We start from the raw sequence: 14546 nt of genomic DNA on the forward strand, positions 1-14546 counted from the left end.
TTAAGATGTTGTACAGATGAATAGTACCTAAAAATAAGTTACTGTCTCCAAAAAAGGGTTCATAAAAGATAGAAATGGATAAAGGATAGAAAAAATGTACCTTCACATCTATGGATAAGGGGAGAGCTAATTATGACTGAATAAGAGAAAGAAGAGATTTGGGGAAATAAAATAGATAATTTTGATGTTTTGTCCAAACAAACCAATATAGTCAAAATCAGAGAGAAAACAAGAAACTGCAATGAAATTTTTGAAGTAAATTTCTCTAATGAAGGTCTCATTTCTCAAATATTTAGGGAATGGAGCCAAATTTATGAAAGTAAGAGTCATTCCCCAATTGATAAGTGGTCAAAAGATATGAACAGACTGTTTTCAGAAAAAGAAATAAAAACTATAACCACATGAAAAAATGCTCTAAATCACTACTAATTAGAGAAATCAAAACAACTCTGAGATAATACTACCTCATACCTATCAAGTTATCAGTTACTATGACAAAAAAGGAAAATGGAAGATGTTGGAGGGAATATGGGAAAATTGGAATGCTAATGCACTGTTAATTGGAGTTGTGAATTGATTCAACCATTCTGAAAAACAATTTGGAACTATGCTCAAAGAACAATCAAACTATGCATACCATTTGAATATCACAAGAATATTACAAGAAAATGGGGAAAAGGACCTATTCGTACAAAATATTTATAGCAGTTCTTGTAGTGGTAGCTAGCAATTGTCATTTGGGAGATGGCTGAATAACTAGTTTATGAAATAATGGAATATTATGAGAAATGATAGAGGATAATTTCAGAAAAACCTGGAAAGACTTAAATCAATTGATACAAAATGAAGTGAGCAGAATCAGGAGACTATTGTACACAGTAATGGCAATATTATATGATGATCAAATATGAATGACTTAGTTATTCTTAGTAGTTTAGTGATCTAAGACAATTCTAAAACACTCATGATGCTATTCATTTCCAGACAGAGAACTGATGAATTCTGAATGTTTCCTTTATTTTTGTTGTTTAAAAATTTGTTTGTATTTTCTTTTACAACATGGCTAATATGGAAATAACTTTGAAATTACTTCATATGTATAAATGAAATCAAAGTTCTTGACTTCTCAAGGGAGGAAAGAACTAGTGGGAGAAATTTTGTAACTAAATTATTTTAAAGTGATTGTTAAATTTTTACATGTAATTGGAAAATATTTAACAAGTAAAAATTATTAAACATTTTAAAATAAGTTAAAAGTAGCATTGTATGACTTAATATCCATTTTGTATGTGAATATCAATTCATTATTAGCAGTCCTTCTAACATAGATTTGGATTTTGGAAAGAAGTGAGCAAAAATGGCTTTTCAAAACTAAAATCTTGAAATACTTAATTCAGGGCCTGATATAAAGGCAGAGAAGTAGGAAAATCCTGTCTGATAGTTTTACCAAGAGCATTTAAATCCCCATTTTGTTCTCCATCCCTTTAAATTGTGGAAATCAAGAACCTGACTCTCTTCAACAATAAGATAGTTCAAATCAGTTCCAATTGTTCAGTGATAAAGACAGCCATCTATACCCAGAGAGAGGACTGTGGGAACTGAGTGTGGACCACAACATAGCATTTTCACTCTTTTTGTTATTTGCTTGTATTTTATTTTCTTTCTCAGTTTTTCTTTTTCTTCTTTCTTGATCTGATTTTTCTTATGCAGCAAGATAACTGTGTATATATATATATATATATATATATATATATATGTATGTATATACACACACACATATTGGATTTAATATATTTAACATGTATTGGACTACCTACCATCTAGGGGATAGGGTGGAGAGGAGGGATAAATTTGGAACAGAAGGTTTTGCAAGGGTCAATGTTGAAAAATTGCCCATGCATATGTTTTGTAAATAAAAAGCTTTAATAAAATAAAAAAGTAAAATAAATAAATTGTGGAAATCAAGTCTCTTCCTCTCCATCCCATCCCTTTTCAAAGTCAATTTATAGGGTAGCATAAATGACAAAAATTCAAACTGATGAAATTAACAGTTGTAGTTTCATCCTTATTGAGTTTAGGGGCAATTTGGGGAGATGAAGTCACGCAACTTTTTGCTGACGTAGGTTGTGTTGTTTGTAGTCCATGGTCCATTAATATCTGAATTCTGAAGAAATTCTTCATTTACAAAATGAATTAGATTATAAAAAAAAGTAATGGGATATTTCCTCTGCTGTACCATTCACATGAAATTTAAGATACATTGCAGGCCCAAGAAATGTTTTATCTGTATTTATTATAATTTTTTCCTGCGCTACATAGAATGTATTTTTATCAAAATCATGGCACTGTCTCTGAGAATAGTTATGGATCCTGTCAATTGACTCATTTGTCATGTTCATTTCAAAGGAAGTCTGGAGTAGGGTCATCACTAAAAATAATTCACATGTATATAGCCTTTTAAGGGCTGTAAAACATTTTCCTCACAATAACCCCACAAGGTAATGAGTAGACAAGTATTATTATGCTCATTTTATTTATCAGGAAATTAAGTATTCCAGTAGTAAACTAATTTTACCCATGGTCACATAGCCAGTAAGTATCAAAACCAAAATACAGATCCACCTGATTCTGTGTCTCCATCTTCTGATATCATCTTGCTTGCATGCTATATGTCAAAGAATGAAAGTTTACAAAGAAAGAATTTTACTTTTATGTTAAGAATATTCAGTTATTTCTGTCCACCTGGAATTGCTTTCTTTGTATTAGAGCGTGAAATTGGGAAATATTCTGAATGGGCATATATATATATATCCATATAGCTTCTATGAGTGCCAAGAATGGTTGATTACTATGATTACTATTATTCTTCAAATAGCAGTAATGTGATCCAATCTCAGAAGTTAGGAAAGGGCTTTTAGGGAGCAGATGAGTCCTTGACCTTTCTGGTAGGGTATATTCCTTCAGTTTAGACATTCTTCCTGAAAACTGAAAATATTGGTTCGTATGTTTATAGAAACATACATTTTCCTTGGTGGAATTGATTCTCTTAAGAGCAGTCTGTAAGTTACTGAAGTTGTTCTCATAGTTACCTACTCACCAAAAAGAGCTGGAATAAAATCAAGGCATTTGAAAAAAATTGCTTAGTTTTTCCTCCAATCCTTAATACATTCATGATTCGGGAATGGTGAAAAGAATGTATTCCTGTACCCATAAATTACCATCTACCTATCTATATATTTTCCAATTGTGAGCCTTACCCATCTCTCACTATCCATATATCATCCACATATCCATGAACATAATGCTGTATTTGTTGTGGTCACCATTACGCCATACTAGGCTGTCAGAACGTGTCAAAGATGTCCTCATGAAGCAAAAAAATCATTCCATTAAATTAGTTTCAAAGGACTAAGAGTAACAATGAGAGGTTAAATTTACATGGTGCTTTACTTTCTTATCCATTATTTCATTTGATTCTCATAGCTACCCCATTAAGGAAATAAGGCAGGAATAAGCTTATTTTAAAGATGAGAAACTAAGGCACAGGAAGATGAAATAAGATGCCTAAAATTATTTGGATATGAAATACTAGAAATAGGAATTAAATCCTGACTCCACAGTGAATATTTTTTCTCCTATATTTTGCTCCTTGTCTAATTCCAGCCTGTATTTGCTTTTACCTATCATCTAACAAGTAATTAACTATTTTATATTATTGGGCAAAGTCATGGAATCTCCCTTGGTCTCATTTTTCTTATCTACAAAATGAAGAAATTAAAGAAAATTTAAGATCCATCTGGTCTTATAGTTCTAAGATTTTCTTGAAGAAAATAGGAAGAGTTATAATATTAAGGTGGTCTTTCTCCTTTTTTAAAAGAAATATCAATATAAAAGTTCAGGATTTAAATTGATCACATGGCTTGTGGGTAGTGAATGTTTTCTATCCTCTTTCTTCACAGTGCAAACCTCCTCTAGAAGTGAAAGATTTATTCATTGATATACAAGATGGAAAAATCCTGATGGCATTGTTAGAAGTTCTCTCAGGACAAAGTCTGGTAGGTATATTATGCAAGTGGTGGGGGAGGGTTGAAAACATACATAATAAAACCAGGTATATACTCTGGGTCAAATCACTTATGTTCTCTGGTCCTCAAGATTCCTTATCTGTAGAATGATATACTTTAAAACACTACTGAACTCATAAAATTGTTGGAAAAAAGGGTCTTGTAAACTAATATGCCACATAAATGCAACATTATTATTATTAAATTATATAGCTGATTTTTGCATAGCATTTGCATTTGCAATAGCATTTCCCTGCTATTATGCATAAATATATACATATACATGTATATACAAATAAACTTGGACATATGTCTTATCCCAATGTATTCTTTTCATTTATAATTAGATCTGATTTCTAATAACAGCACATTTATAGAGAATGATTTATGCAAGATAAGTTATGAAAACTTAAAGCTGCACTTTTGGCACAACCTTTATAATACCTTATGGTTCATGAATCATTTTCATCAGATAGCCTTGTAAAGTAGGTAAAGTATTTTTATTCCCATTTTAAAGTTGAATATCCTGGGTCTTAGATACAATGACTTTCCCCAAGGAAGAAAACAAATAATTTCAAGTTATAACTTGGGCCCAGGTCTGTGTCATATATATCTAGTATGCTTTCCACTACAACATGTGAGTATTTTCCAAGTCTTTTATTTTAAAGACTATTTTACATAAAAAATATACCTAGCATCTTTGTGTATCTGTTATTGTTAAATTCTTACTAATATTTACTTTGAAGAACAAATATTAATATTAACTAAAATAGGAGTTAAGAATCAAAATAACAAAATAAGAGCATATCTAGATTGTAGCTATAAAATATTAATATTAAACTATTGGCAGATGTGTGTGGTTTCAACTGGCAATGTATAAAATTACTGATTTCTCAATAACTGCCCATAAGGCTCAGAGTAAATCTTATATGTTTCCTCTCCAGTTATAAAATGAGGGAATTTGGCTAGATCAGCTCCCTTCCATCTCTAATATTCAATCACATGCCCTACACATATGTTATTAATCAATGTAAAAATCATTCTAAGCTTGAAGGTTGTACAAATTCAAACTCCCTGCTGGCTCTTGCTTAAGGAATTTTATCTAGAATAGTCAAGTACCTTGCTTGGTATCAACATAATTTCTGGTTTTGGAGTCAGTATTTATTTGAATTCAGGTCTTTTGATTCAAAGATTTTCCATTTTTAACATTGAGCTTGTTTCAATGACACAAGATATTTTTATGAAGATTTTAAATCAGACAAGATATTTTTACCACTCCTATTCTCATTGAAACTATGTACATACAACTCTTTCAACATTATTATTGTTGACAGGTTCCAATCCAACCTGTTCAAAATCTGATTAAGCCTACAATTGAAAACTTAAGCCTTTGAATAAATAACCCATACTTAGTTCTAATATAGATGTTAAGATTGAACTTTAACCCTGTCCTACATTATTCCCACATTAGCAAAATGAAAATCCTCCCTTTTCTCATTCTTGAGGCCCAAATAAAAATGAGTGAAAGGAGAGGCTAGAGAGGCAATAAATACAATAAATACAGACAGGTTTTTCATAGCTTTTGGCTGAAAATGAGAAGAGTGACATAGCAAGATAATAGAAAGTTTGAGTTTAGTTTTTTCAAAATCAAAGATATTGGGTATCATTAGGCAAATTGAAAGAACAAGGCTATAGAGAGAGATTGAAGATTAGATATCAGGGATAATAGTGGCATCAGTCTGTTAGAATAGACAGGAGGGTATAGGATCAAAGGCACGTATAGAGAGATTGGCTTTGGTGAGGAGAAGGGTTGTTTCTTCCATAACAAAAGGAAAGAGATATTAGGGAATTACATTATTCCCTGAAAAGACAGGAAACTTTTTCAAGAAACATATTTGTTGCCATAGCTATCCTTATAGGATTATTGATGAGAACTATAAGGGATCTTGGAGAGCATCTAATCTCACCCACCTTCTTATTTTATACATGATGAAAATAAAACTGAAAAAGGTTAAGAGACTGAGATTTTCCAAAGATGGTTGGGAGTGGAATTTGAACCCAGGTCCCCTGGTTCCAGAGCCTGTTGTCTCTTTCTACTATAAAATACTGCCTCCTGATATTATTGTTCTATAAAAAATGAACAAGCTGAATTTAGAAAAGCCTGGAAAGATTTACATGAACTGATGCTGAATGAAGCCAGTAGAACCAAAAAACAGTGTATAGAGCAACAAGATTATGTGATCAACTATGATAACCTTGGTTCTTCAAAGCAATTCATCGATCTAAGAAGTCCCAATAAACTTTGGATGGAAAATGTCATCTGCATCCAGAGAGAGACCTATGGAGACTCAGTGTGGATCAACATACACTATTTTCTTTTTTTTTTTTCAGTAGTATTTTATTTTTCCAAATACATGCAAAGATAGTTTTCAACATTCACTTTTAAAAAACTTTGTGTTCCAAATTTTCTCCCTCCCCTCCATCTTCCCCCTTCCCAAGACAGTAAACAATCCAACATAAATATGTGCAATTCTTCTAAATATATATGTCATGCAAGAAAAGTCAGATAATAAAAAATCACAAGAAAGGAAAAAAAAAAAACACAAGTGACCAAACAAACAACAACAAAAAGGTAAAAATACTATGCTTTGATAAACATTTAGTCTCCATAGTTCTCTCTCTAGATGCAGAGAGCATCCATTTCCATCCCAAATCTATTGGAATTAACAATACTATTTTCACCTTTTTTTTTCTTTTTTTTTTTCTTTCTCATGAGTTTTCCCTTTTTTTTAAATTTTTTTTTCTCCCATCATGACTCATATGGAAATATTTACATATGTACGTGCATAGCCAAAAAGCAAAAAAAAAAAATTTATATATATATATATATATATATATATATATATATATATATATATTGCCTCCTGTAAAGAACCTTTTGGTTTCTTGTAGCACTATCCAAATAGATGCTCCTGGAAATGAAACACACTGAGAGAATGGGCTTTGTTAACATTCTCATTGTTATCTGAGTTCATGTCTCCATAAATTGGTTATCAATTAAAAAAAAACAAAACCCAATCATAGTACCTAGAGTTACAATGGGCCTTAGTGAGTATCTAGACCATCAACCTCATTTGTATATGAGACTATTAAAAAAAAAGGAAGTCATCACATAGAAATAACAGTTTATATTCACATTCTTCAGTCCACAAATCCAGGACTATCCCACACTTCTACCATTTAAGTTTTGATAAGAATTTTATCTGCCTCAAAGAGTTATTGCATAACTGTGTAAACCTAAGCAAGTTGTTTGACCTCTTAACCTCCATTTCCTCATCTATAAATTGTGGATTATAAAAGCACCTCCCTTACTAGTTTATTTTGAGAGTCAAATGAAATAATATATGTAAAACTCTTCACACATCTTTAATAAAGAACTATATAAACATCAGTTCCTGGTACTTTGAATCAAAGCATGATCTATAGTGGTGTGATAGGAAAAAACTTTTTTCCAAATGAGATTATTATCAACCACAAAATTATCCCTCAATGTAAGTCCTTATTATGGAAAAAAAGTGAAAATTAAAAAGATGGTGGGACAGGATCATGTAATAGCCATCACTGGCTCAGGACCTACCACTGGCGCCAGCCAACCAATAAGTGCCTTTATTATACCTAGAACTACGTGGAGTGCTTTGGGAAACATAAAAAAAAAAAGTTCAGTTTCCACATCTGAAAAATAATGTGACAGGGCTACAGCTAGTTGACCTTTACATCGGCTTTAAATTATTTGATACAGACTCCTTCTAATTCTGACATATAATTTTTTTTGGATTCTGAGTTCCCTCCAGCCCTAATATTCTGTGAATCTGTTATTTCAGAGCCTTTCTCAGCTCTTAACATTCTATATTCTGCCTTACCCAGGATAAAAACAAATCTTAATCTTTGACTCCCTAGCTGCTACTAATTTTTAAAATATGTTATATAACTATAATGTAGCTGTAGTAGCCAGCCTGCTACAAAAGAACCAAAAAAAAAGTGTGTAGTAAATAATCTTGGTTACCATGGGTTCATTTTTTTTAAGGAAATTTGAATTCCATTCTTGGCCCTCTTATGTAGTTGCTTCCAATATGTGAAATTAACATTTCCAGATATCAATCTGCTCCTACAAGCACATTTTCTCCCTCCTCACATAGCAGTGTACAAATTTCTTGGCTCAAAAACAGAAATTTCCGTTGCCATCAAGAAAGGACTTGTCTGATGATTTAGAAATTGCCTGGTAATACATATAGTTGATCATTCCTGCCATGACATAAGGTATCAATACAAGCAATAAAAAAATCTTAGAGATGGTTCTCAGCAGATGAGAGATGTTAAAAAAAACCACAGAAGCAATGTGAACTAAAATTTGAAACCAATTTATTATTCCTTAACTCATTTTCTTCCCTCACTTGTGATGAACTAAACATACTCCATTGTTACTTTGACTTTTGACCTCAAGCACTGATATCACTTTATTCTGAAACACAAATACTCTCTTTTTCATGGTGTAGTGAAAAGAATTCTATCCTGAAGTGAAAACTCCTGGGTTGGGTTTTAGTCCTGGTTTTGTCACTAACTCCCTTTGGGCAAATTACTTATTCTCTCAAGAGTTTAATCTCTTTGCTTATAGATTAGGATGTTATATTAAATAATCTTGGTAGTTCCATTTAGTTCTAATTGTCTGTGATTATTTGTGATTCAGATCAATACATATGAGCCCCAAATCTTCACTTCAAACTAAAGTGAAACAGTTTTTAAAAAGCTTTACCACTTTAAATAAACTATGTTTTGTTTTATAGCTGCATGAATATAAATCCTCATCCCATCGTATTTTTCGGTTGAACAACATAGCAAAAGCACTTAAGTTTTTGGAGGATAGCAATGTAAGTATTTGTTGTGTTTGGTGTCAGTCTCTTGTTTATACAATTTCAAAAGGAAAGAAATGTATTTTACAGCTTTTATAAAACTCCAAGAGGAGGGTATGACAGGATCTTCAGTAATAATCATGCTTCATTCTTTGAATACTTAAAAGTCAATTAAAATCAATGTAGAATCTCATTGATTTGCAAAATATTTCCTAAACTTTCCACATACATTCAAATAAGAACTCTTTTTCAAACCTAACATTTTGTTATTCAGTCATTTTCTTTTTACTTTATTGTTAAAGCTCTCCTTCCAATTATTTGCCGTTTAAAATTGTTATCAGGCTTACTCTTCCATTTTTTTAAAGGACAGATTGGCTGGTTGCCAATGAACAACCTAGTTAAATATCAAAAGGCTTATCACAAATAAGCTGACAAATAGTTTATGAGTTCTTTGTCAATAACGACCTATGGAATGAAGAAAAATTCAAAACAAGTACTATATGATTCTTTTACCCTTCTGCAGTCATTGTGGCAGAGTTGTGGACGTGGGAACAAAAACTCATGTTTTGTGGTAACAAAGAACTAGAAATAAAATATGTCACCATCGGTTGGGGAAAATGACTGAACAAATGGTGGCATACAAATGAATGAAATATTAGAATGCAGTAACAAATTATTGACAGGAAAAATGAGAAATTTAGAAGACTTTTATAAATTGATATTGAATGCAGTAAACAGATTCAAGAGAATGGTTTATATATTGGCTAAAATAATGTAATAAAAAACAATTCTGAAGTACAATAGTACTTTGATTAATATATTGACCAATTGGAACTTCAGAATGTTGCAGAGATAGTGGCCTTAGATGTAGAATGAGATGTGTGTTGCCATATATAACCAGTTTCCAAAGAATTGAATTATTTTGCTAACTTGTACTACTTTTATAAGGCAAGTGTGGGGTAGAAGAGATAATTGTTAGAAAATGACAGTAATTTCCTAAAAAGAACTTTAATAAAAATTACTTTTTAGAAGTGTTCATGATACACATGATACACAGAGATGTGAATTGTATATTATAACAAAATTTTTTTTCTTTCATTTCTTCATCCTGAGTCAGTTTCCCAGTATATATTTTTATCATTATCTCATCATTTTTGCCTTGAAAACTACTAGAACATTCATGCACGTTTAAGTTCTTTGTAGAACTGTTCCACCTCCTTATTCTCAGCAGTAGATGTTGGTGTATATAAACGACAACTATTATTAGTCTTAAACAGCTAAGCTTTTATTTGGAAATAAACAAAGAGGAGAGAGGTTAAAAGAGATCAGATGAAAACAAAACAAAACAAAGCAAAAAAAATTGGAGAGTTTAACATGATGATGAATGGAGCTTTGAGGGTAGGATTAGTTACCTTGGAAAAGTCACATTCATTGAAATAGTTAATAAAAACATTTATGTGGTGCTTTAACATTTATCCATATTACTATATTTGGTCCTTAGAATAACTTCATGAAATACATAGGTATGAAAGTATGACCTACCTTTTGCTTCATTAGGGATATTGAAAAGACCAAACAGAAAAAAATATATAAAATATTTTATAATTGTCGGCACACTTTGCCTCACATAATTGCAATATATTCTTATAAAATAATATAACTTTTTTTTGGTCCACTTGTTATTTCTGGATTGTACTTTTCCTTTGTCACCCCCGTAAATGCACTGTATACCCACGTGTACATTGAAAATTTGATCCATTTAACCTCAATTCTATATGTAATCTAATTCAATAAACATTTGTGTCTATAACCTTAAAATTTAGTAGAACGTTGACTCCTTAAAGGCAAACAATCGTCTATTTTTCTATTTGTATTCCAAATGTACTGTGGTTATTATATAACAGATAATAAATGCTTTTTGGTTTATCTGGTTTATCTCTTCAAGCTCTAGTTGCTTCTTCAGGAAATTGGGGATAATAATAATATTTACACTTATGGATTCCCAGAACTGTTTTAAAGAATGAAATGAACTGTAAGGTGTTATAGAAATGGGAGGTATAGCATAGTGCTGTGGGAAAAGAGATTTAGAGTCAGAGGAATCTATAAGGCAGAAAACTAATGTAGAATCAGCTCTGTCACTTACCACTCTTGTGACCTTGGATGACACTTTAACTCTGTCAGCCTCAGTTTCCTCACTTGTAAAATGAAGGAAATGGACTAGAGATCTCCAACAATTTTAAATTTATGATCCCATGAACCACTTTTGGAGTTTATTATAAGGAGGTTTTTAAATTCAGGGTAAGATTGAATTAAGTAGATGGTCTTGAAGTCTAAATTTGGAAATTTGTGATTTTGGCTCTAAACCTCCATTTGAATTTATTTGATCTAAAAATTTCAACTCAATTCTGAGCTATTTAACGAGCATCTACTATTTTTAAGACTTTAAAAGTATATTTTGAAATTTATTTATTTTTTTAAATTATTACCTTCTCTATTAATCTTTTTAATAGCCAGAATTGATGTTTTTCATCTTCATATTTCCTAACGCCTAAAACAGTACCTTGCACATAGTAAATTTAGTAGCTTAGTAAACATAGTAAATCCTTGGTAGTTTAAGGATTAATCAGAAAGGTTATTTAATTACACTTTGAAAAGATGGAGAAATATTGAGGACAATCTTTTGTATTCATTATAACAATCTAATGCCCAATTTTTACAGATTAAATGCTCAATACAGAGTATTAAATGCTTAATTACAGAGTAAATATTAACACATTTTCATTCAGTTACTCATTCATAAACTGTGATTAGAAATAAAGTATGAGTGTTATCTCCAATTAGAAGTAAGTATTTTGAGCAGATTACTAATATTCGTATTTTGAATAATCATGAAATCAAAGAATTAGAGAGTTGAAAGGACTTCAGTGGCCATCCTTTTACCATGACAAGAAAGTCCTACTGGAACAAACCATAGAAAATGGTCATCAGGTTATTATTAAAGGTCTTTAAGGAAGGGAAATCTACTGCTGCTCTAGGAAACTATTTCTACTTTTGGACAAGAGAGAGAAAGGAGGGGTATTAGGAAAAGGATGAGAATGTATTCAGTAGGAAATATTTTGATAATTGAAGTTCCTCATGATTACTATATTATGTGTATCTGTGTCAGGTTAGTGATCTGTTTCCCAATCTGTGTTGTACTCCAATGACAAAATTACTTCTTTTTCTTCTTCCATTGACCCATTACTTAAGCATTGACTCTGTGGTGTTTCTCCTCCACTAATTGCTACTCTAGCTTCTTGACTAACTGCTATTCTTCTTGCTTCACTATAAATGTTTTTAAGGGTATTTTTAGGTTGGTAGGTACAAAATTTCTCTCCCCTATCCTTTTTAATTTTAAAGTTCTTGGGACAGCTAGAAAGTAAAATGGATTCTATCCTCTATCCATTTAGAGCATCAGCCCTGAAGTCAGGAGGACCAGAGTTTAAATCCAGCCTCAGACACCCTAGGCAGGTTACTTAATCCCAATAGTTTTTAAAAAAGCAACTCAATAATTTTAAAAGTTCTTTTGATTTGATTTGCAAATTTATTTAGCAACTATAGTCATAGCCTGTGTTAACTGGCTAAGAATCTGTCATCCCTGTTCTTTAAGCTGTTGTCCAGAAATCCAAATTTCATTTTCAGATACCTCCTTCTTAACAGATATTTACTTCCAAATTAATTTTTTATTCTCCATCCTCTATTTCCAATGGGCAACAACTTTTGTCCTCCCTATGGTCTTCAGTTTCTTGCCTAAGACTTCATTATCATTGGCAATACTTTTAAGGTTCGTTCTGGCAGTATCTTTCATGCCAGTGTGACTCCCAAAAGATAACTAATAGTTAAATGTTTCTTATGTTTTAGAAGGTTCTTTGTTAACTAAGCCTCAGATACATGCTCCCTGAGAAGGACAACAGATCTATTGTTGTGAGCAAGTCAATGAACAGCTGCTTCAGTACCTCCAGAACAGGGAATCAACTGCTACAATTCTCCTTTACTCTTTGGCCCTTCCTTAGTCAATGATTTTTCCTCTACTAGTGTTATTGTTCCTTAGAAGACAAATGGCTACCTCCTCAGAGCCTCCAGACTCCTCTTCCTTTTCAGAAAGTTATTCTGATTCCCTTCACTCTTCTCCAGGTAGATGAATCTGTTAGACCATAGATAGTTGTTACTCTGCTGTGACAGAAAAATAAATCACATATCCTTGGTGCTCCACAAATTTTTTTTACTCTAGCCAATTAAGATTTTCAGCTTTATTTTTGCTTTGTCTTGCTTTTAAAAATTCCTAGTGAGTGTTCACACCTCAGTCCTAAGCTTCTGGTTAAACTTTTGCAGCCAATTATTATCTCTTAATAACATCTCTACTTAACTTCTTTTCCTGAGTTTCACAAAGCCATTTCCCTGAGCCTTACAGATATATCTTATCCAGATATATCTTACCAGTTTGAGATACATCTTATCAGTTTGATCTACCTATTCACCATTTTCAATTTATTTTGCCCTCCAGATTTTCCTAACTTTTTCTTGTTTACCTTGCTTTATCTTGCCTATTACCTTCTTTTCTTTCTTGAGTCTTCTTCAGTTTTTACTCCCTAATCATCATCTTTCATTGTCCTCAATTGTATTTGACTTTTTTCTTTCAATATGGCAGTATAATCTGGGCCTAGCAATTGTTCTCTTCAAATTTTCTTCAATTTCTTCCAAAATTTCTACACTAAATTCAACCTTTGACCTACTTTACTGGTTCAAATCTAACCCATACAAATTACCTCCATAATTTCCTTCTTAATTCTCTTTTCTCCCTACTCTTCCACCAACCTTTCCCACCAGATGCCAAACATTAAATGTCAGTTAACATAATATTAATTATTAGGTGTTGGTTATGTTAATTTAGTGGTAAGTTTTTGTTTTGTTTTTAGAATGGAGGGTAATATAGCATATAAACTGAGAGCTAGCCTGGAAATCTAAACAATTTGGGTCCAAGGCCACCTCTGATATATATTAGCTTGTAATGTTATGCCACAGTTCTCTTTAAGTGTTCTGACTCAGTTTCCCTTCAGTAGTTTCCCTTGTCTCAGTTTCTTTAACTGTTTCTGTCTCAGTCCCCTAAGCTGTAAAACTCCCCCTCTGGTCCATTAAGACCAAGGACCATTTACTCTAAGGTTATAAATTGTTAATACAAGCAAGACTCTTTTCTGTCCTCAAGAATTTGCACTATCCCTCTAAAATACTCCAAGATACCTCACTGACATCTTTATTTCTGTGTATTTAGACGTCTTGTCTCTGGTTTTTAGGATTTGTGGTCTCCCCTATCCTGACAGAAGTTTTCGCGCCCTTTTCCCTTTTGTTTCTAAAAGGTATCTTAAGGATTTGAGATTCTTCCATTCATTGCTGGATGCTGGATGCTGGATTCCTTGAGATGACAGTCTCCTCCAGCCCTGGGACCAACATGGATCCCTTTGTCCCAGTACATCTTTATCTCTGTCTGACTGGATAATTTGAGATGAGAGTCCTATCCAGTCAATTATGCTCTCCAATT

General features: G+C 32.2%; 1 protein-coding gene across 7 annotated transcripts in view; it reads left to right on the top strand.

Moving 5' to 3' along the window:
• Positions 1-14546, top strand: part of CLMN (calmin) — a 160269-nt gene that overhangs the window by 107750 nt on the left and 37973 nt on the right. For all 7 annotated transcript variants that reach the window (XR_004232106.1, XM_003756577.4, XM_012550560.3 and 4 more), the window contains 2 exons: positions 3960-4055; positions 8906-8989. Coding sequence is in view for 6 of the 7 variants with exons in the window: in XM_003756577.4 (XP_003756625.1) it covers positions 3960-4055; positions 8906-8989 (180 nt within the window). In the remaining variant the exon portion in view is untranslated. The remainder of the gene's footprint in view (positions 1-3959; positions 4056-8905; positions 8990-14546) is intronic.

Source organism: Sarcophilus harrisii, chromosome 2 (assembly GCF_902635505.1).
Source record: "Sarcophilus harrisii chromosome 2, mSarHar1.11, whole genome shotgun sequence".
NCBI classification, from domain to species: domain Eukaryota; kingdom Metazoa; phylum Chordata; class Mammalia; order Dasyuromorphia; family Dasyuridae; genus Sarcophilus; species Sarcophilus harrisii.